Source organism: Sorex fumeus, unplaced genomic scaffold (assembly GCF_029834395.1).
Source record: "Sorex fumeus unplaced genomic scaffold, SorFum_2.1 ptg000005l, whole genome shotgun sequence".
NCBI lineage: Eukaryota > Metazoa > Chordata > Mammalia > Eulipotyphla > Soricidae > Sorex > Sorex fumeus.
The window spans coordinates 8,329,172-8,355,376 of record NW_026606062.1 but is presented as its reverse complement, the minus strand read 5'-3'; the positions used below and the strand labels follow the sequence as shown (position 1 = coordinate 8,355,376).

At 53.4% G+C, this 26,205-nt stretch overlaps 2 protein-coding genes across 2 annotated transcripts in view; both read right to left on the bottom strand.

Annotated features, from left to right (window-relative positions):
• The window catches only part of EFHD1 (EF-hand domain family member D1), a 48,717-nt gene that overhangs the window by 1,195 nt on the left and 21,317 nt on the right, over nt 1-26,205 (bottom strand). The window contains exons 2-3 of the mRNA XM_056120983.1: nt 19,633-19,780; nt 14,939-15,073 (exon numbers count right to left, since the gene is read on the bottom strand). Of these exons, the coding sequence (XP_055976958.1) occupies nt 14,939-15,073; nt 19,633-19,780 (283 nt within the window). The remainder of the gene's footprint in view (nt 1-14,938; nt 15,074-19,632; nt 19,781-26,205) is intronic.
• The window catches only part of EIF4E2 (eukaryotic translation initiation factor 4E family member 2), an 85,626-nt gene continuing 60,123 nt past the window's right edge, over nt 703-26,205 (bottom strand). The window contains exon 8 of the mRNA XM_056120960.1: nt 703-719. The gene's annotated coding sequence lies outside the window, so the exon portion shown is untranslated. The remainder of the gene's footprint in view (nt 720-26,205) is intronic.

Sequence of the window (26,205 nt, the reverse complement as noted above, 5' to 3'; positions counted from 1 at the left end):
GGGAGAGAGAACAGTAGGCAGGGTGCTGACTTTACATGAGGTCGACCTGGGTTTGAACTCTGGCATCCCATAGGATTTATGAGCACTGCCAGGAGTAACTTCTGAGCACAGAGCCAGAAGCAAGCACTGAGCATCACTGGGTGTGCAGGAGAAAGGCAGCACGCAGAAGGGCCAGGGAAGCCACGGCCCCCGGCAACACTTCCCTGGGCATCCCAGGGAGCTTTAATCTGGGCATGGCCCGCGCCTGCCCTGCTCTGCTCCACACGCCCATGTCCAACAGGCTCTGTCTGAATGTACTTCCAAAGGCTGGCATGAGAACAGAATTGGCATCTTAAAAAAAAAAATTCTATCAGGGCAAGGGAGATAGCCAAAAGGGCTGCGAGCAGCCTTGGCACAAGGGGGCCGGTTCCACCCCTGGTACCATGTGATTCTCCCCCGCACCATCAGATGTGGCCCCCAAAACAAAGAAAAGCAAACTAAAAAAAGCATCAGAGAGGAAGTTCAGAAGTTAAGGTGTGGGTCGCCCAGGCAGGCGACCCTGGTTCAATCCCCGCTACCACATGGAGTCCCGCCCCAAGCACCTCCAGGAGTGATCCCTGAACACAGAGCCAGGAGTAAGCCCTGAACATTGCCACACACACCCCCAACCACACACACACACACACACACACACACACACACGCACACACACACACACACACACACACACACACACACATCTAAAAAAGATCTGTAGGAGATAAATTCATCTTAAAATCATCTATTCTAGAACCGAGGTTTGTTTTTTTTTTCCCCTCCTGTCTGTTTATCAATGATTTGGTCCAATTTCCGAACACACTGGGAAGTCCATGACAGCGACCGTGACGTGGCTTCTGGCAGACTCTCCATTGCCACCCACTCCCTCGTGGGTGTTCACTCACTTCCCCCCGCCTTGACAAGGCTTAGCATTCACCTTCTTGCTGTTTGCCAAACGCCCGGGAAAGAAAACTGGCACCTTTCCTGACTTCCTCTCCGTGAGTGACTCATCTGTGTGGCTCGTCCGCTCTCCTACCTGCTGTGTGTGAGCGAGCGGCTCTCCACAGAACTGAGGCGAGCGGCTGGAGTGATAGCACAGCGGGGAGGGCATTTGCCTTGCACGAGGCTGACCCGGGTTCGATTCCCAGCATCCCATATGGCCCCCTGAGCACCACCAGGGATAATTCCTGAGTGCAGAGCCAGGAATGACCCTTGTGCATCGACAGGTGTAACCCAAAAAGCAAAAAAAAAAAACAAAGAAAAACAAAAAAACTGAGGCAAGAGTCGGGGCTGCTTCTCACTCTACCCAGCCATTTGCTTGTTTTTCAACTTCACACAAATATATTTGTTCCTGCCCCTTGAATCATCTTTTTTTTTTTCTTTTTGGGTTACATCCAGCGATGCTCAGGGGCTACTCCTGGCTCTGCACTCAGGAATAACTCCTGGTGGTGCTAGGGGGACCATATGGGATGCTGGGAATCGAACCCGGGTTGGCTGCATGCAAGGCAAATGCCCTACCTGCTGGACTATCGCTCTGGTCCCAGCTGGAATCATCTTTTGGGCCAAGATTTGAAATTCATTTTTTTATGTTTTCATCTGTTTTGTCTGTAATTTTTTTTCAAATACAGCTCCCTAAGCGATCTGCAATTTATTTTAGTGAGGACTTAATGTCATTTTTCTAAGTGGACGGTCAACTGTCTGAACATTTTTTACTGAATCGCTTGTTAATTTAGATATGAAATATCCATTTCTATATAAAGAGTTGAGTTGTTTTGTTTTGTTTTTTGGGTCACGCCTGGCGATGCTCAGGGGTTACTCCTGGCTCTGCACTCAGGAATCACTCCTGACGACGCTCAGGGGACCATATGGGATGCTGGGAATCGAACATGGGTTGGCTGCATGCAAGGTAAACATCCTACCCACTGTACTATCGCTCCAGTCCTTAAAGAGTTGTTTTATCATTTTCCAACCTGTTCCACTAATGGGCTTATCTACCCCTGTACCTGTAATTACGTATATTTTAATAATACTACTTTATAGAATATCTTACTCTTTGTAGGGAAGATAAATATTCTTTGGCTATGCTGTAGTATACTATTTTGTTTTTATTATTTATAAATGGGAGTATTAAGTTTCAATGTTTTTGACATGAACTGGAACAATCACATTTTTTTAATTTGATCTATCTGTGAGGTGAATATAGCTTTAAAATTATTCTTGGTACAGTGGGTTGCCTCTCATGTGCTGACCCGGTTCAACCCCCAGCACCATCCCCTGGCCCCACCAGGAGTGATCTGTTAGCTTGGGGCTAGAAGTAGACTCTGAGGATCATTGGGTGAGATCCCCTTCCGCAAATAGTCATTCCTATAGGAGAGAGAGAGAAAGAGAGAGAGAGGAGAGAGAGAGGAGAGAGGGAAAGAGAGGAGTGGGGGGGAGACAGGGAGCACTCAGGTGATGAAACCATTGTCTGGAGCACAAAGCCAGGAGCAGTCCCTGAGTACTACTGGCTGTGTTCCAAAACAATCACTTGATTATTTGATCACCTGACTTCCCATTAATCATAGATTTGCTCAAGCGGGCGCCAGTAATGTCTCCATTCGTCCCTGTCGCGTGCTAGTGTAGCCCAATAGTGTCTGCTCGTTCTAGGAACACAAAGAGCCTCAAACAAATCATTCAGGGTCTTGATGAAGAAGTCTGACCATCTCGTAAGTGGGCGGTGACGCGATCTTTTGACGTCCTGTGGAATCCAGTTGGTAATAGCTCTAGTCCAGAGGTCGTCTCCAAATCTCATTATGTGTCCAGCCCATCTGATTTTCGACGCCTTGGCAAACGACAGCGTCCCTGATTCTTGACCATTGATGGAGCTTGGAACTCTGAATTCCTTCTCTCGTTTGAATAAAATGTGATACTCCAAGCATAGCTCTTTCAATTCCTCTTTGGGAGACCGAATAGCATTCTCATCCTGTTTGCGTAGGGCCCAGGTCTCTGGGGCATATGTTAATGCAGGAAGAACAGTGGAATGGAAGAGATGTGCTCGGAACCGGAGGTTCTTCATCCTCTTAGCTATTTCTTCGACGCTCTTGAAGGTGTTCCAAGCCGCTCTCTTCCTCTTGCGCAATTCAGGTGCCAGGTCATTCGTCACGTTGACTTCTCGACCTAGGTACACATAACTGTTGCATTTGGAGATGTTCATTCCGTTGAGAGCGAATGGAACATCAGGAACGAGACTGTTTGTCATAAACATTGTCTTTGTGAGATTCAGCTGGAGTCCCACCTTTCCACACTCACAGTCGAAGTCGGCCAGCATTTGTGCTGCTTGGCTAATGTTTGGTGTTATTAGAATGATGTCATCAGCAAAGCGGAGGTGGTGTAGTTGCCGACCATCTATCTTCACTCCCATTCCTTCCCATTCCAGTCGTCGCATAATGATCTCAAGGGTGGCACTGAAGAGTTTCAGTGAAATGGTATCACCCTGCCGCACCCCTCTCTTGACATCAATGATCACCTCCCTGTAGAATGATGAGATCCTGGTAGTGAATCCGCAATACAGCTCACGGAGGATCCTGATGTATTGAGTTTGAACGCCCTGATTGACTAGGGCTTCAATGACCGCTTCCGTCTCAACAGAATCAAAGGCCTTCTTTAAATCAATGTTAGACAGAGCAGCATCTTGAACTCCCGAGAAACCTCAATGAGCTTGGTTATTGTGTGGATATGGTCAATGGTGCTGAATCCTTTGCAGAACCGGGCTTGCTCGCATGGTTGTCCTTCATCTAGTGTTCTGCCGATCCTATTCAGGATGACTCGAGTGAACAGCTTGTTGATGACAGACAATAGGCAGATCGGGCAATAGTTGCCAATGTTGTGGATGTCTGCCTTCTTGTACAGTAGTACAGTCCTGCTTATTTTCCATTGGGATGGAACCTTGCATTCAGACAGATAGCGTGTGAAGAGCCGAGCCAGTGTATTGATGAGTACTGATGGCAGATTCTTCAGGTGTTCAGATCTGACCTTGTCTGGGATGGGTGCTGTTCGTTTCTTTACCGACGAAATGGCGTGTCGTATTTCGGAAGGGAGAACTTTGGGAACGACATATCCATCCTGCAGAATTTGGTATGTGGGCAGGTGGACGGTGGACGTGTTCCAAAACAATAACAAAAATTATTCTTGCAGTCTTTTTTTTTTCTTTTTGGGTCACACCCAGAGATGCTCAGGGGTCACTCCTGGCTCTGCACTCAGGAATCACTCCTGGCGGTGCTCAGGGGACCATAAGGGATGCTGGGAATCGAGCCCATATTGGCTGCGTGCAAGCCAAACGCCCTACCTGCTGTACTATCATTCCAGTCCCCCTTGCAGTCTTAATAAATTTTTATGTCATTTTTATGGGGCTGGAGCGATAGCATAGTGGGTAGGGCGTTTGCCTTGCACACAGCCAACATGGCCAACCCGAGTTCAATTCCTCTGCCCCTCTTGGAGAGCCCGGCAAGCTACCAAGAGTATCTCGCCCGCATGGCAAAGCCTGGCAAGTTCCCCGTGACGTATTCAATATGCCAAAGCTTCTTTCTCCACATTCCATCTTTCTTTTTTGTTGTTTGTCTATTTGGAGGCAACAGCCAGTGATGCGCAGGGCTTGTTCCCGGCGCTGAGCTCAGCAATCACTCCTGGTGGTGCTCAAGACAGCATGTGGGGGTCTCGCCATAGCCACACCACGGGACCCTGCGCCAGGCTGTTTCATTTGGGGCAACCTGTGTGTGTGTGTGTGTGGGGGGGGTGAGTTCCCTTCCCTGCCCCAAGGGACCCAGCCCTGGCAGCTGAAAACCTCCAGAACCTCCTATACCTCATGCCAGTAACATTCCAAGAGTAGTACACCACATTTGATGGGGGTTCAAAGTAAAAGGCAACCAATCTTAGAGGGAAATATATTGAATGTAATCAAATCTTGTGAACTACTCTATAAAAATAAAATTCAATAAAAAAGAAAGAGACACCACGTGGGGTGCCGGGGATGGAACCAGGGTTGGCCTCGGGCAAGGCAAGCACCCTGCTGCCCCACTATCTCCACCCACCCAGTCTTCTCATATCCTGGGGGATCCAGCAGCCCCCGGGAATACTCTAGTGGTATTGGGGATGGCACCCAGGGTTCCAACATGCGGAACGTGGCACCGGCCCTCTGGGCCACGTCAGTGCTTGATCCTGTCCACTCCAGGTCAATCATCATCCCAGTCCCACCCAGGCCCCGCCCACCTTCCTAAGCGCACCCCCACCCTCTGCACTTGAAGAGGGGCTGGCGGTGAGACCCCAGCAGTCCAGGTGGCCTCTCTAGGCTCCGTGCGTGCTGGCGGGTACCTGCCTGTAGCCACCGTTCAATTTTCAGGAACCAACTAGCTATTATATTTACATAATTACCCAATACTAATAAATACCAAGTAGTTGCCCAGTGAAATAAATGTCAACTAATTACAAAATGGTGAAAAAATTCACTGCACTGCACTGCACAGCTAAATAAAAACCAAACAAGAGTAAATACAAGGAACTCATCCACTCCCAAGCAAGAAAGACCTTGAGGACCTGAGCCGTGCCTGTCAGGCCACCAGGGGCAGCCCCAAAGCAAAGGAAAACGGGGAAGGAAAGTGACTTCCTGGGGCTGGAGAGATAGCACAGCGGGTAGGGCGTTTGCCTTGCACATGGCTGATCTGGGTTCGATTCCCAGCACCCCATATGGTCCCCTGAGCACCGCCAGGAGTAATTCTTGAATGCAGAGCCAGGAGGAACCCCTGCGCATTGCCTGGTGTGACCCAAAAACCAAAAAAAAAAAAAAAAAAAACCTTCCTAATCATTTAACTGCATTTTACTCTTGTCTTAGCTGCTTTAGAATGAAGAGGTCAGAGACACAGGACCAGGGGTAGGGACCTTGCCTCGCATGTGGCCGACCTGGGTTTGATTCTCGGCATCTGATCTGGTCCCCCAATCCCCACCAGGAGTGATTCCTGAGCACAGAGCCCAGAGTGAGCCCTGAGCACTGTTGGGTGTGGCCCCAAACCCAAAGCCAATTAGAAAATAAAGCAGGGGTGGGTCTGAGTGCAGGGTGGGAGCAGGGCAGAGGGGGAGGGGCCGCCTCAGACATGCATGGCCTGTGTGTAATCCATGCCTGGCGTGTACTGCATCTCCAGAGGGACAGCCCTTGAGGTGGGGGTGCTTCCAGGAAACTCTCCCCGAGTATGCCCAGCTCCATGCCATGGGGGCTAGTAAGTGACCCTCTGATACCCTCTGGTGCTCTGGCACCTCAGGGTTGATGCCTCTGCTGCCTGGTTCTTTCTCTCTTTTCTCCCGCAAGGGGTTTGGTTGCAGAGCGGTGCTCTGGCCTGACCTCTGGTGGCACTCGGGGGCCTCCGCAGTGCTGGGGACAGAACTGGGATCAGTGGGATGCAAGGCAAGCTTAACCCCCACTGAAAATATAAGAGGGGGGGGGAGAGAGAGAGAGAGAGAGAGAGAGAGAGAGAGAGAGAGTGAGACAGAGAGGGAGAGAGAGAGGGAGCATGAGAGAGAGAGAGAGAGAGAGAGAGAGAGAGGGAGACAGAAAGACATACACAGACAGAGAGAGCCCTTAAAGTAAAGGAAGCGAAATGGGCTACGGCTGGTCTGGGGAAGGGGACAGCAGGACTGTGCCTGTCCAAGCAATCTTTTCTTAGGGAAAAACCTACCAGTAGCCTTTTTCATTATACACTGTTGCCCAGAAATGCATGCAAGGGGCTGGAGCCATAGCACAGCGGGTAGGGCGTTTGCCTTGCATACGGCCGACCAGGGTTCAATTCCCAGCATCCCATAGGGTCCCCCGAGTACCGCCAGGAGTGATTCCTGAGTGCAGAGCCAGGAGGAACCCCTGTGCATCACTGGGTGTGACCCAAAAAGAAAAAAAAAAAGTATGCGAGAGCCCTGGGTTCCATCCCCAGGACCGCATGGTTCCCACAGCCTGCCCAGTGCTGAAAAGCCAGCCCCAGGCTCCTTCCCAGTTTCCGCTTTCCAAAACCCCCCTTGCTCCCCCCCCCCACACACACACTCCTGCTCTGGGAAGTGTCAAGTTCAACCTCCTCTTCAGGGAAGGAGGGGAAGCACACCCAGCAGTGCTCGTCTGCATGCGAGACCTGCCCAGTCTGCTCTCCCAGGGGCATCATGCCCTCCGCCTCTCCTGCTTTCTACTTCTTCCCTCCCCGGAGCTGGTTTCTGCCATGCGCGACCACTGGCACTAATTATTTATTGATTTATTTTGCTTTTGGGGTCTCACCTAGTGATAGCCCTGTAGCACTGTCCTCCTGTTGTTCGTCGATTTGCTCCAGGGGGCACCAGTAACGTCTCACAACAAATTGTGAGGCTTGTTGTTACTGTGCTTGGCATATCCAATACGTCACAGGGAGCTTGCCAGGCTTTGCCGTGTGAGTGAGATACTCTCGGTAGCTTGCCGGGCTCTCCGAGAGGGGAAATCAAACCCAGGTCGACTGTGTGCAAGGTAAACACCGTACCCGCTGTGCTATCACTCCAGCCCTAGTGATGTGCAGGAATTACTCCTGGTGGTGCTCAGGGGAATCATATGGGATTTGGGGATCGAACCCGGGTCAGCTGTGTGCAAGGCCAGGGCGCTACCAGCTGTACCACCACTTCTGGCCCCAAGGCACCATCTCTGTAATATTTTTCCTCCAAGGTCCCCAAGCACCCAGGGGAAACCGTCCTATCCCGGGGTCCAGGAGAGACGAGGCTCTTAGGGGGCATCCGGTCAACCCTCCAGTACCGCCCGTGCCCACCCCATGTGGAAGGGCTACCTGTGACCCTCAATATCTAGTGGCCCCATTATTTTATTATTTATTTATTTATTTATTTTTGCTTTTTGGGTCACACTCGGTGATGCGCAGGGGTTCCTCCTGGCTCTGCACTCAGGAATCACTCCTGGCGGTGCTCAGGGGACCCTATGGGATGCTGGGATTCTAACCCAGGTCGGCTGCGTGCAAGGCAAATGACCTACCCTCTGTGCTATGGCTCCAGCCCCTGGCCCCATTATTTAGAGTCATGGGCAGGCACAGGGGTCCCCAGGAGAAAAGGCAGTGGCCATGATGCCCCCCAGAAAAGGAAGTGAGCAAAAGTTTCATGCAGTCCGTGTAGGGTCCTTCAAAGCAAGATGCTCATCCCTACCACAGCCCTGGCATCCCAGTACAAAATCAACTCAAATCAGCTCTTTGTGCTGTGGGGTCCCAACTGGCCACGCTCAGAGGCTAACTCCTGGCTCTGTGCTTGGTGGCCCCTTGTGGTGCTCAGGGACCCCTGCGTGGTGCCAGGGATTAAATCAAGGACAGCTCCGTGTCAGGCAAAGGCCTCCATCCTTGTACTCTCTCTCTCTCTCTCTCTCTCTCTGCCCTACATCCAGTTTAAACTTGTCCTCTAGAAACCAGTCCGGTTCTGGGGCGGAGGAGGGAAGCCTGTCTTTATTTTCTTTTTTTCTTCCTTTGGTTCGGTGTGGGGACCACACCCGGCTGTGCTCCCGGGCTTACTCCTGGCTCTGTGCTCTGACTCACGGCTGACGCCGCTGGTGATGGAAATGGGCTTAGCCGCCTGCAAGGCGAGTGCCGGACCCCTCGATGGTCTCTTCCACCTCCGTCCTGATTTTACTGCTGTTGTTGTTTGGGGACCACACCCAGCGGTGCTCAGGGCTCAGTCCTGGACAGGATCAGGGTATTGTCCGCGGTGCCGGACCCAAACCCAGGTCGGCTGTGTGCATGGCAGACCACGATACCTGCCCTCTATGGCTCTGGGTCACCCCTTCACCCCACTGAGCCCCAGAGTTTGGGTTCCTCTCGCCTTTCCAGGGGCTTGACTCCAGGGGGCCTCTGTGTCTTGTACCCTCCTCTTCCTCCTCCTCTCCCGCCCCCCGCCACTGTCTGCATCTGCCTGTATTCTGGGTCACCCACTGGCAACCGAGCCCAAGAGCCCCAAAGACTGTCACACTGTACCCTGCCCAACAACCACCGCCCTCCATGGTGCGGGGTCCCAGGCACAGAGTGGCTGCACCCCGGAGAAGTCCAGGCTGGTCAGCAGGCTGGGGGAGGCTGGGCCTTTTGGGGGAGCTCGGGCTCCCAGTCCAGTGGTCACCCCACACGCCTTCCACCCCCTTCCCCCGCCTCTGAGGCTGTGCCCTCGTTTCTGCCCCGTTCCCAGGAGAGGACACGCCTCCCGGGCCGATTACAAGGCAAACCCCCATTCATCTCTCAACATCTGTTGCTGACGTCAAGTGGGTGGCCGGCTCCCAACGCCCTGAGGGGCGCCCTGGCCGGCAGGCAGGGAGCTTTACAGCAGCGCCAGCTGCCCACGCTGTAATTAGCCTGTGAAACGCCCACTCTGCCTTTGAGTCTGGGCGAGGAGGCAGACCCATAAACACTACGGGGCCCCGCCCCCCATGCGACTGCGCCTTCTTTTCATCTCTTGGTTACCAAAATCACACATACATACCGGAAAACCTTTTCTAGGAAAATAAGTCCCTCCGACCTATTGTTCATACTTTGGTATATAATAATTCAGGGCTTTTTTTTTTTTTTTGCTTTTTTTGGGTCACACCCAGCAATGCTCAGGAGTCACTCCTGGCTTTGCACTCAGAAATCACTCCTGGCGGTGCTTGGGGGACCATATGGGATGCCGGGGATCGAACCCAGGTCGGCCGCGTGCAAGGCAAACGCCCTACCCGCTGTGCTATCACTCCGGCCCCTATTCAGGGTTTTTTGTGTTTTTGTTTTTTTGTGGTTTTTTTTTTCTAATTTCCTCTTCTGCTGCAGTTACTGATGCCCAGGAGCTGTACCCCCTGTACCCCCATTTCTGTTCACCCCGTATTAGCTCCTGGGTGCACACCTGGGTGCCATGAGCCCTCTGGACGCCTCCCTCACTACACTGGGGATCCCAAAATGAAGAGCTGCCTCACTACACTGGGGATCCCAAACTCTTCAGTGCAGGCAGGCAGTGCCCGCGACGGTGCCAGCTGTAAACACCCAGCCTCACACTTGCCAAGGGCACGGAGCCACCCCAGGGCTCAGCAGACAGGATTTTGCATCTAACAGAGCGAGGCTTCCCAAAGTTTCACTGAATTCCTTCTGGAACATCAGTGCAGCCCTTCAAGTCTGCCTGTGCTCACTACAGGGGTGGTGGGTATGTGTGTAGGGTGGGGGCAGGGGGCAGGTGGGGGTCACTGAGGCAGGGTCCCCGGGAAGGGAGTGTCATGGTGGGTGCTGGGCACTCTCTAGAAACCCTTGCTGTCTGTGCCCATGCATGGACACTCAGGGTTCGATGCAGCCCTCAAGGTGGGGAAGGAAAGGGCAGGCATGCGCATAAGAGCCCCCCAGCCCACAAGGCCCTAAGCAAGGCCGGGTGTGGCCCCAAACCGCACAATAAGTGAAACAGTCTCCTCCTACCAACAGTGCCCCCTGAAGGAACCTCTTGTACGCGTTGCACCAGCCACAGAAGCAAACAGACTTGCTGCCCCAGGATTATCTGGGGAGCGGCTGAGAGCAGACACACTTTCATGCATCGTGAAGAATAAGAGGTTTCTAGAAGCAGCACTCAAGTCACCAGGCAGAGGGGGCTGTTGGCGAGGCTGGCGGGGAAAGGCACGGTGTGGCCAGAAGGGTGCAAACAGCTGGGGATGCTGACGCGGGGCTCAGACACGTTATCTGGATCTGGAACGTCCAGCGGCCCCAGGACCTTGGCGCTGACTGTCCACTAGCAGAGACCTACAGGGTTCTGCTCACCGGGGTCTCAACCAACCTCCTGCCCAAGACCTGCGGGGCATCTGCAGGTGACAACTGGTTCCATAACTTGAGGGGACCCAGAGCTCCAGGTCCAGGGGACCCAGGCTCCTGTCTCTCTACTCAGTTGGGGAAAAGTGTTTTCCCAAAATTTTATTTTATTAAAGCACTACGAGGTACAAAGTTATTCATAATTGGGTATTTGACATATATCACCGATCTCACCAGTGTCCACTAGGTTCCTTCCACTAGTGTTCCCGGGGTCCCTCTGCTGACCCCCCACGCCCCCACCCCACCTCTTGACAGGCACCTTTTAAATCTGGTTGTTCAGGTCTGCGCCTGAGATTTCAGTGTTGTTGGCTCTGGTTTTGGTATTCAGTGCTATCGTTCCTAACACCACCCATGTGCTTGGGTACCCTTGACCCCGTCTACGTCACTTCTCATCTATCTCTTATCCCTATACCCTTAAATCTATTTCTTTCAGGGCCGGAGTAATAGTACAACAGGTCAGGTGTTTGCCTTGCACACGGCTGACCAGAGTTCAATCCATGGCATCCCATATGGCCCTCCAAGGATCACCAGGAGTAATTCCTGAGTGCAGAGCCAGAAGTAACCCCTGAGCATCACTGTGTGTGACACACACACACAAAAAAAAATTATTTCTTTCCTTCTCTCCTTATACTCTAGGCTAAGGTGATGGAGGCAGCCTCCACTTAAACCACTGCATTCCCTCATCCAGTTACTCTAAGTACCACATGTAAGTCAGACCATTCTGTGTTTGTCCTTCTTCCAGTTTATTTCATCTAACATGATATCTTCCACTTCCATCCATGTCGCAGCAAATCATATCATTCATTGTTCTTTACAGCTGCGTAGTATTCCACTGTGGACATATACCACATCGTCATGATCCACTGATCTATTGTTGGACATCTAGGCTGACTCCAAATCTTAGCTATTATACCAAGTATTGCAATGAATAATTGTGTGCATACGTTCTTTAGAATCAATGTTTTTCTGTCCGGGGGGTCCGCTCTAGTTATTAATAACCACCCCCTGTATATACACTTTGATGCTGGAGATAGAACCCAACATCTCATAAACACTCGAGGCCAATGTTCTCCCAACGAGCTGGGTCTCGGTGGGAACTTAACTTTTCACTTGATCATTTGACATCCCGTTACTCACTGATTTGTTCGAGCAGGTGCTAGTTACGTCTCCATTCATCCCTGTCGCATGCTAGTGTAGCCCAGTGGCGTCTGCTCTGGGAACACGAACAGCCTCGAACTGATCATTCAGGGTCTTGATGAAGAAGTCTGACCATCTCATAGGTGGGCAGCCATGCGATGTTTTGACGTTCCATGGAATCCAGTCAGTAATGGCTCTAGTCTAGCGGTCGTCTCCAAATCTCATTATGTGTCCAGCCCATCTGATTTTCGACGTCTTGGCAAACGACACAGCGTCCCTGATTCTTGATCATCAATGGAGGTCGAAACTCCGAATTCTCTCTCTCACTTGAGTGAAGCGTGATACTCCAAGCATAGCTCTTTTGATTCCTCTTTGGGAGACCCGAATAGCATTCTCATTAAAAAGATGAGAACTTAATTTTTAGCGAACTTAATTTTTTTCTGGAGCGGAGCAGACTAGCAAAGCCAGGAAGCCTGTGCACTGTCAGGGATTGAACTCGGGACTCCCCCCTACAAAGCACATGTACTCCCCCCCCACCCCGAGTCATCTCCTGACCCCCACTCACTCTCTATGAAGATGGGGGCTCTGTTGTCCCCAGTCGGCCGTGCGTGCCCCTGGGAAGCCAGGTTTTCCGAGGGCACCCTCTCTCCAGAGCCAGTAGGCACTGCTGGCCGCCCTCTCTGCTGAGTGATTCACTTGACCCTAAACTACAGGAGAACCCCAACATTTGGGTAGGAATCCGTCACAAGCCACAGCTACCCAGCATCTCATAAACACATGAGGCCAATGTTCAGAAAGTAGACAGACTCCATCTCTGGGTAGCATCACAGAGAAATGAGGGTCTCACTCGGTCTCAACAAGCCCAACAGTATGCCTGCGGACCCTCTCAGGCAAACCCCTGCACTAAGGCACAATATCCCAGGGGTCTGCTCCTGCCTGGACAGGGGGTGCCCCCGCGGCTCCCACCAGGAGTAGCCCGAGCACCACCAACTGTGGCCTCAAGCAAACAGAACCTGCAAAGTTGCTTCCGCTTCTTGGCATCTGACCCCCAGACACAAACACTTCATTGTCAGGACACATGTGCACCTGTACTCGCCCCAGTGCGCAGTTCAACAGCTGGCTAGGGAGACAACACAAACGCCCCGCGACAAATGAGTGGGTTGGGAAGATGTGGTGTATACACAATGGAATACTACACAGCTCTGAGAAAGGACAAAAGCATGCTCTTAGCTGTGCCAAGGACGGAACTAGAAGACATGAGGCTGAGTGAAGACGGTGGGAAGGAAAGGGATAGACACAGAATGATCCTATAGAGAAACACAGTATCTGGACATAAAGCTGGACAGTGAGGGGCAACAAAGGGCCCAAAGCATCCAAAGTCGAGAGTTTGTCCACAGGACTGAGCTGGGTTGGATTGGGGGTGAGTCGGGAAGAGAGGGCCCCGGGCTGAAATAATAAATAGTAGAGTGGGGAGGCCATTTGCCTTGCATGAAGCTGACCTGGGTTCAAGCCTGGTAACCCATATGGTCCCTCGAGCCTGCCAAGAGTGATCCCTGAGCACAGAGCCAGGGTAAGCCCTGAGCATCACTAGGTGTGGCCCCAAAACCAAAATAAATAAATGAAAAGAGAGAGGATTTTGGTGGAGGAAATGGGTATTCTGCTGCCGACTGTGGTGTTAAGATGATGGACGCATAAAGCCAGCACCCATAGGACTGTCCACCACAGTCCCTCAGTCAAGATTTAAGGGTGGTAGATATAGTAGTAGACATAGTAGACATAGCAGGTAGGGAGCTTGCCTTAGACCCGACCGACACGGGGATAATCACTCAGGAATAATCACCCCCGGTGTGCTCGGGGGACCATATGGGAGGCTGGGGATTGAACCCAGGTTGGCCACATGCAAGGCAAGCGCCCTCCCTGCTGTACCATCGCTCCAGTCCTTGAACATCCTTTTTAAAATTAAAAATCTGGGGCTGGAGTGATAGCACAGTGGGTAGTGCGTTTGCCTTGCACGCAGCCGACCCCGGTTCGATTCCCAGCATCCCATAGGGTCCCCTGAGCACCGCCAGGAGTAATTCCTGGGTGCAGAGCTAGGAGTAACCCCTGTGCATCACTGGGTGTGACCCAAAAAGCAAAAAAAAATTAAAAATATATTTTAAAAAGACTTTTAGGGGCTGGAGGCCAAAGCGATAGTACAGTGGGGTAGGGCATTTGCCTTGCACTCAGCCAACCCAAGTTCAATCTTCGGCATCCCATATGGTCCCTTGATCACTGACAGGAGCAATTCCTGAGTGCAGAGCCAGTTGTAACCCCTGAGCATAGCTGGGTGTGGCCCAAAAAGCAAAGTAAATAAATAAATAAATAAATAAATAAATAAAAATTAGGGGCTGGAGCCATAGTACAGCAGTTAGGGCATTTGCCTTGCATGCAGCTGACCCAGGTTCTATTCCTAGAATCCCATATGGTCCCCCAAGCACTGCCAAGGGCAATTCCTGAGTGCAGAGCCAGGAGTAGCCCCTGTGCATCGCCAGGTGTGACCCAAAAAGCAAAAACAAAACAAAACAAAATTTAGGCTACACCTAGCAGTGCTCAGGGCGTATTCCTGGCTCTGTGCTCAGGGATCATTCCTGACAGTGCTCTGGGGACCTTATGAGGTGCCGGGAATTTGAACCAGCGCCAGATGCATGCAAGGCAAGTGCCTTTACCTCTGAAATTCTCTCCATCAGCGGGCAGCCAAAGTGGCTGGCAGTCCGGATGTGAGTCTGGGCGGGTCGCACTGACCATTCAGCTGTTGGGCTGTTGCCTTCCATTCTCAGGTGGACACAGACACACACTCACTCCCACAATTACGGGTGACCTGTGTCTGTTCCAGCCTGTCCTGAGGGCTTTAATGAGGTAACCTGGTGGGAGGTGGGGACACAGAGTGGGCAGGGCTGTCCTGCCCTGGACAAGGCACCTACCTTGGCTTCGAAGAAGTGCTTGGCACCTTTGACCCCCTCCAGAGCCACGTCAATCTCGGACAGCTTGGCCAGCGCCATCAGCCCGCTGTCCTCCTGCAGCTGCCCGGCGGCCGCCTTGTGGAAGATGAGCAGAAACTGTAGAAAAAGGTGGACTGAGGTCAGGGTCAGCCTGGCCAGAGAGTTCTAGCATTGCCCCGGGGACCTGAGCTGAAGCCATTATTGCCAAGCCCATAAAAAGGGTGCGGGGGTGTGCTTAAGTGGCAAATCATTTTTTTTTTCTCCCCCTGATCACATGGTCAAACCGAAAACATGGGGCAGGGAGATAGGACTGTGGGTAGGGTGCTTGCTGTGAGCACAGCCTAGCTGGGACAGCGCCCAGCACCACGGAGGGTCCACCAAGCCCTGCCTGGAGTGACCCCTGAGCACAGAGCCAGGAGTAAGCTCTGAGCACTGCTGGGTGTGACCCAACTGCCTCCCCCCACACACATACACCCGAAAATACGTTTATTTCTGCAAGGATTCAGGGAAAGGGGCACACTGCCTTTAGTTGAAGCAAGTGTGAGTTTCGTTGAGAGGACGCTTTAGAAGCATTTGCTAAGATACCGAAGGCTTTAATTTCCACTCACGAGTCCCACTGTGGGGAATTGTCTGTCCTTTGGGGACCATTTACCCAACAGTTGAAGAACCATTATCTATACAAGCAAAAATTGGCAATGTCCTAGTTTACTGCAGTGAAAGAAAAGCTCGCTAGCCGTGTCCGACCTGTTCTAAGTTATTTTCTCTGCATGTGCTGTTTCCTTGGTGGGGTGCTGGGAGTCGAACCCAGAACCTTCCACTGATGAGGCGCAAACCTGGCCCTTCCTGGTGCTCCTGCCCAGCTTTCAAAGGCCTCTGGGTTTTCTGTTTGTACTCCATGCTGGCGTGAGACTGCTTATCCTGTGAAGTGTTTCCTAAGAGATCTTTCTAGAACTTGGGATTGTTTCGAATGCTTTAGCTCAGCTATTCAACTTATTTTTCTTTTCTCTCTTTCTTTTTTTTTTTTTGCTTTTTGGCTCACACCCAGCAGTGCTCAGGGGTAACTACTGGTGATGCACTATATGGGATGCCAAGGATCGAACCCGGGTTGGCCACATGCAAGGCAAATGCCCTCCCCGCTACACTGCTCTGGCCCTCCTCACCTCCGAATTTTTAAAACTTTTGTCCATATAGTCTATCACACTTTCTTTTCTCTCTCCAGTGCTCACTCAGAAAGACTTTCTCCCTGCCAAGGTCACACGAACACTGTCTTTGTTTGTACCTACTGCTATTATAACTTCTTTTTTTTTTTAAACATGTAAATATTTAATCTCAGAAATTTATTCTGATCTATCACAAAGTTGATCATTAACCTCATTTTCTTTCAGATGGTTAGTTAGTAACCCCCACATGATTTATTAAATAATCCATCCTTTTCCTCCAGATTCGAATAAATAGGACATGAGTGAGTTCATCTTTATAATCAACTAAAAATCTCCCCCTAATACTTAAAAAAAAAAGGGGGGGTAGGGGGTTGGGGCACAATTGGCTGTGCTCAGAGCTTACTCATGGCTCTGTGCTCGGGAAGCAGAACAAGGCTGGGTGGGCGGTGTGCAGGGCAGGCCCCTTCCCTGCTACACAATCACTCCTCTGCCCACCCCTGTTTTGTTGTTGTTGTCGTTGTTGTTGTTTGCTTTTGGGTCATACCCAGCCATGCACAGGGGTTATTCCCGGCTCTGCACTCAGGAATTACTGCTGGTGGTACTCGGGGGACCATTTGGGATGCTGGGAATCGAACCCGGGTCGGCTGCATGCAAGGCAAACCCCCTACCGGGTGTGCTATTGCTCCAACCCCGCCCGCCTCCCCACCACCCTATTTCTTAAAGCAGGGAGTAACCTCCTGGAGTCTGAGCTAGCTGGTCTCTTTTCTTTCTTTCTTACTTTCTTTCTTTCTTTGTTCTTTTTATGGTTTGGGGGCTCTGGCTGGCAGTGCTCCAGGGACCAAATGTGATGCTGGGGATGGGCCCTGGGCCTGCTGCAAGCAAGTCAAGCACCTTAACCCCCGCACTCCCTCTAGGTCTCCACTTCTCCTTTAAATGGATCCTGTTCTTGTTTGTTTGTTCTTGAACCCCAGGACTCACAGGCCCGCCCAAGTGCTTGATGGCTGAGCCACAGGCCTGTCCCTCCATGGCTCTTTAAAAAAATTTTTTTCTGTCAGTCTGTCAAGGAACGTCTCTCCAGAGTCTGTCATTTATTTTTCCACTCGGGAAGAACAGAAATGATGAATTCCCATTCGCCACGGCAGAAAGTGGTGTCTGAGGCCACTGTGACAGCATAGCGAGCACATAGCACATACGTGCTTACTGTGCACACAGCCAACCTGGGTTCGATCCCTGGCACTCCATATTCCCCTGAGCCCCATCAAGAGTGGTGGTGGAGAATGGGCACTGGTGGGGGGATGGGTACTCGAGCATTGTATAACTGAAACCCAAGCACAAAAATTTGTAAGTCTACAACTGTACCCCATGGTGTTTCAGTACTAAAAAAAATTTTTTTTTAAAAAAAGAGTGATCCCTTAGCACCCCAGGCGTGGCTCAAATCTCCTCACCACTACCCTCCCCCAAAAGAGGGGCTTCTCCAGGTCTTCAGGGCGCCCCGAAACTCTGCATGCTTAAAGGGAATTCTGAGGCATTTTCTTCATGACAGTGTCCTACAAAACCTGACTCCCAGGGCTGGAGAGATAGCACAGCGGGTAGGGTGTTTGCCTTGCACGCGGCTGACCCGGGTTCGATTCCCAGCATCCCATATGGTCCCCTGAGCACCGCCAGGAGTAACTCCCGAGTACAGAGCCAGGAGTAACCCCTGTGTACCACCAGGTGTGACCCAAAAAGAAAAAAAAAACCTGACTCCCCTGGGGGCAGAGGGGGTCACAAGGAGCAGTCCCCAAAGAGGGGCAGAGGCAGAACAACGTCAGCCCCCTCCCCCCCCCGCCCCCCCCCCCCCCAGACCAGCCTGAGAGCCTCTCTGCAAGATTAGTCTCCTTCCCACGTCAGCCCAGACACCTCGGGAACCAGCCAGCCTTCCCCACCCCCCCTTGCCCATAGGGTCCTAAGTTCACAGCCAAGCCGGGATGGGGCAATGTGCTGGGGACTGTGACCAGCCAGCCCTGCCCAGCCACTGCCTGCAGCTTCCAACTCCCCACTAGAGGCCGGCAAAGACCCAGTTTACAGCTGTGTGAGAGGCGAGAGGCCCAGCCCTGGCGCTCTGAAGGACGGGAGGCCCCAGGCTGGGATCCCGGCCAGGGGTTAGGGGTTAGGGGCTGGCGGGGGCCCAGCTTGGCTGGAGGGGACAGAGCAGCAAAGGGCCAGGCAGCAGGGAAGGGATGAGAGGCTCCACTCCGGGGTGACAGAAGCCCCCAGGCACCAGCCACCCCTTTGGAGTGGCCAGGAGGTAGAGAGTGATGGGGGAGGGGAGGGGAGGGGAGGGGAGGGGGAGGGGGAGGGGAGACGGAGCATGCGCTGGGTGTCTGGACCTTTCCTTGGTACTTAGAGCTGGCCCCTCTGCAGCTCAGCTCGGCCTAGGACCTCAGCAGCCCAGTCCCGAGTCACCCAGCCAGTGAAAGACTGGGGGAAAAAATACCGGTAAATCCATTTCCAGTTGTCCCTTCACTCAAGCCTCCGGCCGCCATGTAGACAGCTCCAAGCCTGGCCAGCCTGGTTCTGCTTCTATTCTAGTCCCCGAGGCTGGCCAGATCAGAGGGCAGGGAAGAGCTGGAGGGGTCCTGGCAGGGACCAGTTGCTGAGGGGTGGGGGGGCAGGGCCCCAAGTAGCTGCAGAGCTCAAGGACAAAGGCGGAAATCAAATTCTGGGCTCTGTGTGGAAGAGCAACACCTCCCAGGATTCGAGTTCCAGGGAGCAGAGACTAGAGGCTCCAGGAACAGGCCGGGGATGTGGCCCAGGGGCAGAGCATCTGTTTTGTACGTTTGTATGAATGAAGCCCTGGGGGGGAGGAGAGGAAGAGATGGTGAAAGAGGAGGGAGGTGAAAGGAAGGAAGAGGAAAGGAAGAGAGGAAGGAAGGGAGGGAGGGAGGGAGGGAGGGAGGGAAGGAAGGAAGGAAGGGAAGGAGGGAGGGAGAGAAGGAAGGAAGGAAAGAAGGGAGGAAGGAAGGAAGGAAGGAAGGAAGGAAGGAAGGAAGGGAGGGAGGGAGGGGTGAAAGATGAAGGGAGGAGGGAGAGAAGGAAGGAGGAAAGGAAGGAAGGAAGGAGGGAGGGAGGGAGAGAGGGAGGGAAGGATAGAAGGAAGGAAGGAAGGAAGGAAGGGAGGGAAGGATAGAAGGAAGGAAGGATAGAATAAAGGATAGAAGGGAGGAAGGATAGAAGGAAGGAAGGATAGAATAAAGGATAGAAGGGAGGAAGGATAGAAGGAAGGAAGGATAGAATAAAGGATAGAAGGGAGGAAGGATAGAAGGAAGGAAGGAAGGAAGGATGGAAGGAAGGAAGGAAGGAAGGAAGGAAGGAGGGAGGGAGGGAGAGAAGGAGGGAGGGAGGGAGGGGGAGAGAAGGAAGGAAGGAAGGAAGGAAGGAAGGGAGGGAGGGAGGGAGGGAGGGAGGGAGGGAGGGAAGGAAGGAAGGAAGGAAGGAGGGAGGGAGGGAGGGAGTCCGCAAGGAGCGGGCAGGTACCTCGCGGAAGCTGAGTTTGCCGTCAAAGTCCTCGTCCACCTCCTTGATCATGTTCTTCAGCCCCAGGTGGGTCTGGGGAGCCCCCAGTTTCTCCATCATCAGCTTCAGCTCCATCAGGTCGATGAAACCGTCCCGGCCCGTGTCATACCTGTGGGGATCAGACACAGAGACTGACGGGAGCAACCACAGGACAAAGGATGTGCCCCTGCTCCAGGCTCGCTGAGGTGATAGCCGCAGTGACTCTGGGGGACAGCCCGGGAGACGCACCCAGGAGGACTTCTGGGTCCCCCCTATATCCTAGCAGAAGTGCGGGAGGCTGGGAGGGTCCCCGCCTGCCTTCATGTCCCCCAGTTTCTGTCACACCCCATCCCTACACCCCCATCACTCAGAGCCTCCCTCCTGCTCCCCGGCCCGGGGGTCTCTGCACCCCACTCCTGCCCAGTCCAGCTCTCTCTTTCGGCCTCCCACCCTGAGGCGTGCCCGTGGGTCAGCCCAGCCCTGGCCCCCTGTCCCGGGGGTCTACTCCTGACTCACAGAATCCAGATTGATGGGTCACCCTAAGGGCACACCACAGTTCAGGCCTCTACCAAGTTTGGGCTGCCTTCACTGGCCGCTTCGGCCCCGGCCAGAGGAACAGCGTCAGTGGGGGAGCTTGGGTCTGGCCTCTAGCCTCAGTGCCCTGCTTCCTCCCGGCCACGCCACTCAACCCCGTCCACACCGTGAGCGGCCCCAGAGCTGTCCCTGGATTCCTGGATCTCTTCCCTTCACATCTACCCCGCAGTCCAGGCCCGGAGTTGCCTGCTCACTCACTCGCATAAACGCTTTGCTTTACAAATCCAATCCAGGGGCCAGAATGATAGTACAGAAGGAAGGGCACTTGCCTGGCATGCAGTGACTGAGCTTCCGTCCCTGAAACTCTCGAAAGCTTCAGGTTGCATCCCATAGGGTCCCAGCCCACCGCTCACGGAGCACCACCAGGGGTAACTCCTGAGTGCAGAGCCAGGAGTGACCCCTGAGCATGCAAACAAAACCAAACTAAACAAAACATCAAATCAGGGGCAGGAAAGATAGTACCTCAGCCAAGCACTTGCAGTGTAAGCAGCGATTCCAACCAACAAATCGGAAGGACTTAGAGCTTGTGCCTTAGGAAGCTTCTGGTCCTGAGTTCAAATCCCCAGAGCCTCCCTAACACGAGCACTGTAGCCGGGTGAGTGTGAGCGTGGGGGACCCCGGGGAGCACTCTGTTAGTGCCCAGTCCTGGAGGCGTGACCTTGGACAAGCAGTTCCGTGAGCATCACAACCTCAGCCCTCCGCACCCCGACATCAACGCTGAGCACCCCAACCAGAACGCCACCCCACCCCCAAGAAGAAGGGAGAGGCCGAGAGGGAAAACAAACATGCCATCAAAGCCAAAAAGCTAACAGAGGCAAAAGAAATCAGTAACTACATAAGTTAAACACAAATCAGTTCACAGTAGCTGAAGGTGGTGGCCGCGAGGGGCGCGTTCATGCGAGAATTTGTTTTTTTTTTTTTTTTGCTTTTTGGGTCACTGGAGTTACTCCTGGTTCATGTGCTCAGGAACTACCCCTGGCGGTGCTCGGGGGACCATATGGGATGCTGGGAATCGAACCTAGGTCGGCTGCGTGCAAGGCAAACGCCCTACCTGCTATTGCTCCAGCCCCCACGCGAGAGAATATTGTCCCCAGTGAGAGAGGCGGCGGCATGAGTGAGCTGAGAAGCCACAGAACTGAAACTGAGGCTGAAGGAAGCCAGACAAAGGGGCACTCGCTCATGTCCAGGTAGCGTCCACAGTGACCCCATTCTTTTTTTTTTCTTAACCTGGTGATGTTCAGGCCCCATATGGGATGCCGGGGATCGAACCTGGGTCGGCTGCATGCAAGGCAAATGCCCTCCCGCCTGTGCTATCGCTCCCGCCCCAGTGGCCACATCCGGAGCCAGAGAGCAGGACACTGATTGCCAGGGCCGGTGGCGAGGGGTGGGGTGGGGTGTGCGGTAAATGCTTCTTAACAAAGTGAGGTGCAGCTCGGCTGAAGGGAAGTTCTTGGAGGCAGAAATGAGGTGACTCAAATGCAGCCCAAGCGCCGTCAGTTAAGATGCTGAAATTCCGGGCTGGAGCAATAGGACAGCGGGGAGGGTGTTAGCTTTGCATGCGGCCAACCCGGGTTTGATTCCCAGCATCCCACATGGTCCCCCAAGCACCGCCAGGAGTAATTCCTGAATGCTGAGCCAAGAGAAACCCCTGTGCATCACCGGTTGTGACCCAAAACAGCAAAAAGTACATGAATAAATAATAATAATAAAAGAGGAAAAAAAAAGATGACATACTTCATGCACAGCTCAGCACAACAGAAAAATCAAATGAGCGAATCAGGCTTTTCACTACCCACCCTGACGGCCAACAGAACAACAAACCACTCATTGCTGCAGAAATGTGACTGTGGGCGGGTAGAAATCTCTCCCGTGGGCTGGTGGCATTTGGGCCACGTGGTGCGCTGGGGAGCTCATGCCATGCCTCCCACCCAGCCCCCTGCCAATCCGGTCTGGGGTTCTTGCCACGGCCAGAGCAGACAGCTGCCACCTGTCCTCTGGCCCCATCAGCACCCATGTCTGTCCCCTCTGACACTCCGGCAGTCCCAAGCTCCGCAGGGCCTGTCACGTCCTGAAGAACCATGTGACAGACACCCCAGGTGTACTGGGAGCCCTGCAAGTACCACGTGACAGGGACCTGGGGCCGCTAGCCCACGGGGGGTACAAAGATAAATGTATGCGTCTAAGCCACAGAGCCAAGTACACTGAAAGCAGGAGGCAAACTCCAATAACTAAACTTGAAACTGGCTGCCAAGAGGGCAGAGGAGGGATGGGAGGGGGCCTGGGGGCACTGGTGGAGGGACGGTCACTGGAGATGGGACATCGCATGCCTGAAACGCTGTTAGGAACAACGTTTTTTTTTTTTTCTGGGTCACAGCCGACAATGCTCAGGGGTTACTCCTGGCGGTGCTCGGGAAGACCCTATGGGGTGCTGGGGATCGAACCCAGGTTGGCACATGCAAGGCTAATACTGTCCCCGTTTTGCTATCATTCTGGCCCTGTTATGAGCAGCTTTAGGAATCACTGCGCCTTAGTTTGAAAGAACCCTGGGAAAGGCACCAGGGCGCACACAGGACCCTACTCTGAGCTCTGGACACAGCCGAGAGTTTCTGGCTTCACAGAGGGCCGAGTACAGACTCGCATATGTGCCGGGTGTATCCCAAGCTGGCTTGTGAGCACTTTCAGAAGGAGCACTAGGGGTGCCCGTGCATACTGGGCTTCATCCTCCTGGTGTAAGCGGCAGCTGTACTGACCTGGGGTCTGCATGACTCGCTTCCTGCAAATGGTGACAGCCACTGCGTAGAACGCTATGGAGAGTCCCCAAAGTGTCAATATGAGAGGCCAGAGTGATGGCACAGCGGGAAGGGCATCTATCTGCCTTGCACGCGGCCAACCCGGGTTCGATCCCCGGCATCCCATATGGTCCCTCAAGCCCTGCCAGGAGTGATTTCTGACTGCCGGAGACAGGAGCAACCCCTGAGCATTGCCAGGTGTGACCCAAAACCAAACAAACAAACAAAAAAAATCAATACAAAGAGGGGTGGGGAGTACATGCCGGCACATGTGAACCCTGAGGTCAACCCCTGGCATTGCGTGGCATCCACACACACCAAGCCGTAGCTCTGATGGTCTCCCACAAGCACTGTTGCACGTAATCCCCGCACCCCAGGAACTGCACATCACAAATCACAAATCATCCTGTTATTCGTCGATTGCCTCGAGCAGGCCCCAGTAACGTCTCCTTCATCCTAGCCCTGAGGATTATATATAATCCTCACACGGCAGGAACTGCACAGCTAACAAAAATTTAAGAATACAGGGCCAGCGAGATAGTACAGTAGGTAAAGAACTTGTGTTTTACTCATGACTGACCCAGATTTGGTCCCTGGCATTGGCATTGCATAAGCTCCCTGAGCACTGCCAGCAGTGATCCCTGAGCACAGAGCCAGGAGTAAGTCCTGGGCACCGCAGGGTGTGGCCCTCAAACCAAAAAAAGGTATAGACCTCCCGATATTCATTGGAAAATTATTTTCTTTACCCAACAGGTGTTTTCATCCATTCATTCATTATTGCAACCATATCAGTTGGCTACAATAATGTATTAATGTATAACATAATAATATTAATAATTAATAATATAAACAATAATGTGTTTCAGGGTACACTGTCATGTCAGAATTTTTGGAAATACCCGAGCACTCCCGGAGAAAGGAGTGGAGAAAAGTCCCTGCCCACTGGCCACTACCCAGCAATGGGCAGTGATGAAGTCCTACCACGATGACACCGTGGCCAGAGCAGAGGGGACATCTACATCTTTTACACTGTAAAACTGGGCAGGTGCCAGTAGATTTTTTACAAGACTGTGCAGCCATCCTCGCAATCTGATTCCAGAACATTCTCATTGCCTCTCCCAGTCTTCCCTGCCCGGGCCCAGCTGCCTTCCTGTCCCTGAGGATTTCTGTCCTCTACACACTTGAGACCAACAGCACAGCATGACACGTACCCTCAGCAGGGCTTCCAAAGTTCCCCCCAGCTGGACCCAGACCAACTTTTTATTTTGTTTTGGGTCCTACTGTTCCTCAGGGCTTACTCCTGGCTCTGCGCTCAGGAATCGCTCCTGGTGGGGTCAGGGGGACCCTATGGGGTGCTGGGGAATTGGGTTGGCCGTGTGCAAGGCAAACACGCACCCCACTGCACTCTCTCCAGCCTGCAGTTCCAACTGGGGTTCCTTCCTCCTTGTTGCATGAGACCGTCTGGACGCATAACCGGTTCTGGTGACGCACAAGCCAATCAATGACTGACACCTAACGACCCTTCCACTCTGCGGCCCCAGGACTGATGCTACTCACACTCAGGCTTATGCACGAGCACGTGTGGTCACTTCTCTCAGGTGTGAACCCAGGTGGGGAGTTGCTGGGGCATGCGCGCATTTGTTTCTGAAGCAGGTGACCAAGCTGACGTGACAGAAAGCCTCAGTGGACAGAATGTGCCCCTCTGGGAGGAAGACAGAGGTGGACGTGCCCTGCGGTGGGGGCCGGGAGGGGGACTTTCTGTCCACTGTAGGGCCACTGGGAAAACGTGCCAGCCATCACACTTGCTGGCAGGTTATGGAGCACAGCTGTGGCATCCAGGGAGCCAACAGCAGGGGCCGGCAGCGATGACCGGCATAAACCCCAGTGATGGAGGCGGAGGCCAGCAGATGCGAGCACACCAGGGCCTGAAGGCTGGACCAGTCGCGTGAACACACTGGGTAGAGACAGCACCGGGGGCTCAAGTGTTGCTTGGCAGTAGACCCACTTACATCCCTGGCACCACACCATCACCTGGGCACCACTAGGGGTCACTGCTGAGCACAGAGCCTCAAGCAGGCCTTGAGCACTGCTGAGAACGGTAGGAGGGGAGGAAAGAAGGAAGAAAGGGAAGGAGGGTGGGAAGGGAGGAAAGAGGAAGGAAGAGAGAAAGGAAAGAGGGAAGGAGGGAGGCAGGGAGAGGAGAAGGAAGGAAAGGAGGGAGGGAGGGAAGGGAGGAGCGTAGGAGAGAGTAAGGAAGGAAGGAAGGAAGGAAGGAAGGAAGGAAGGAAGGAAGGAAGGAAGAAGGGAGAGAGAAGGCGGAAAGGAGGAAGGAAGGAGTGTGAGCAGAAAGGAGGGGAGGGAAGAGAGGAGGGGAGGGGAGGGAAGAGGAGAGGGGAGCAGGGAGGGAGGAATGGCTCAAGGGAGGGGAGAGGAGGGAGGGGAGGGGGGGAGGGAGGAAGGGATGCCAGGAGGGCGGGATGGTGGGAGGGAGGAGAAGGGAGGGAGAAGAGACCCACACACTAATCCCAGCCAGGCATTCACCCTAGGGGGCTGCGGTCAGACACACAGCCCAGGTGGTTGTGTGTGTGTGGGGGGGGGGCACACACCGTTCTCTCCATCTGGGCACACTGTTCACTCTATCCCATGCCCCAGTGACATCATCACCTAGCAGGCCTTTCCGAGTCTCCTCAAGGCTAAGAGACACATGTTCAGGGCCAAGGAGGAAGGGACCATGGACACAGGCCACGGTGCAGCGACCTGAGAGGAGCCGGATGACAGAGCCCCTCCCCCCACCGGCGTCTGTCCCTAACCCCGTACCTCCAAGTCCCATATTGTAAAGGTGCCAACGGGCATGGCTCCCATCACCGCACCCAGCGCTGCCTTTGGTGGCGGGAGCAGACCACACTTGATGTCACTGCCCTGGGCACTGAAGGATGAGGGGACGGCGGGAGAGACACCCCACAGCTGAGGGCAGGCGCAGAGGCCCGGGCTCCATCCTGGATGCGCAGGAACCTGACCCTGAGCACTGAGTCAGGAGTAACTCCCCAGCCACCAACCGGTATGGCCACCAGAACATTTCACTGTTGCACACATGCCTGTTTGTACTCTAGACCAGGGCTGCAAAGGCCAGGGCATGCTCTAGACCATGACCCGAAGCCCCCACCATGCCAGG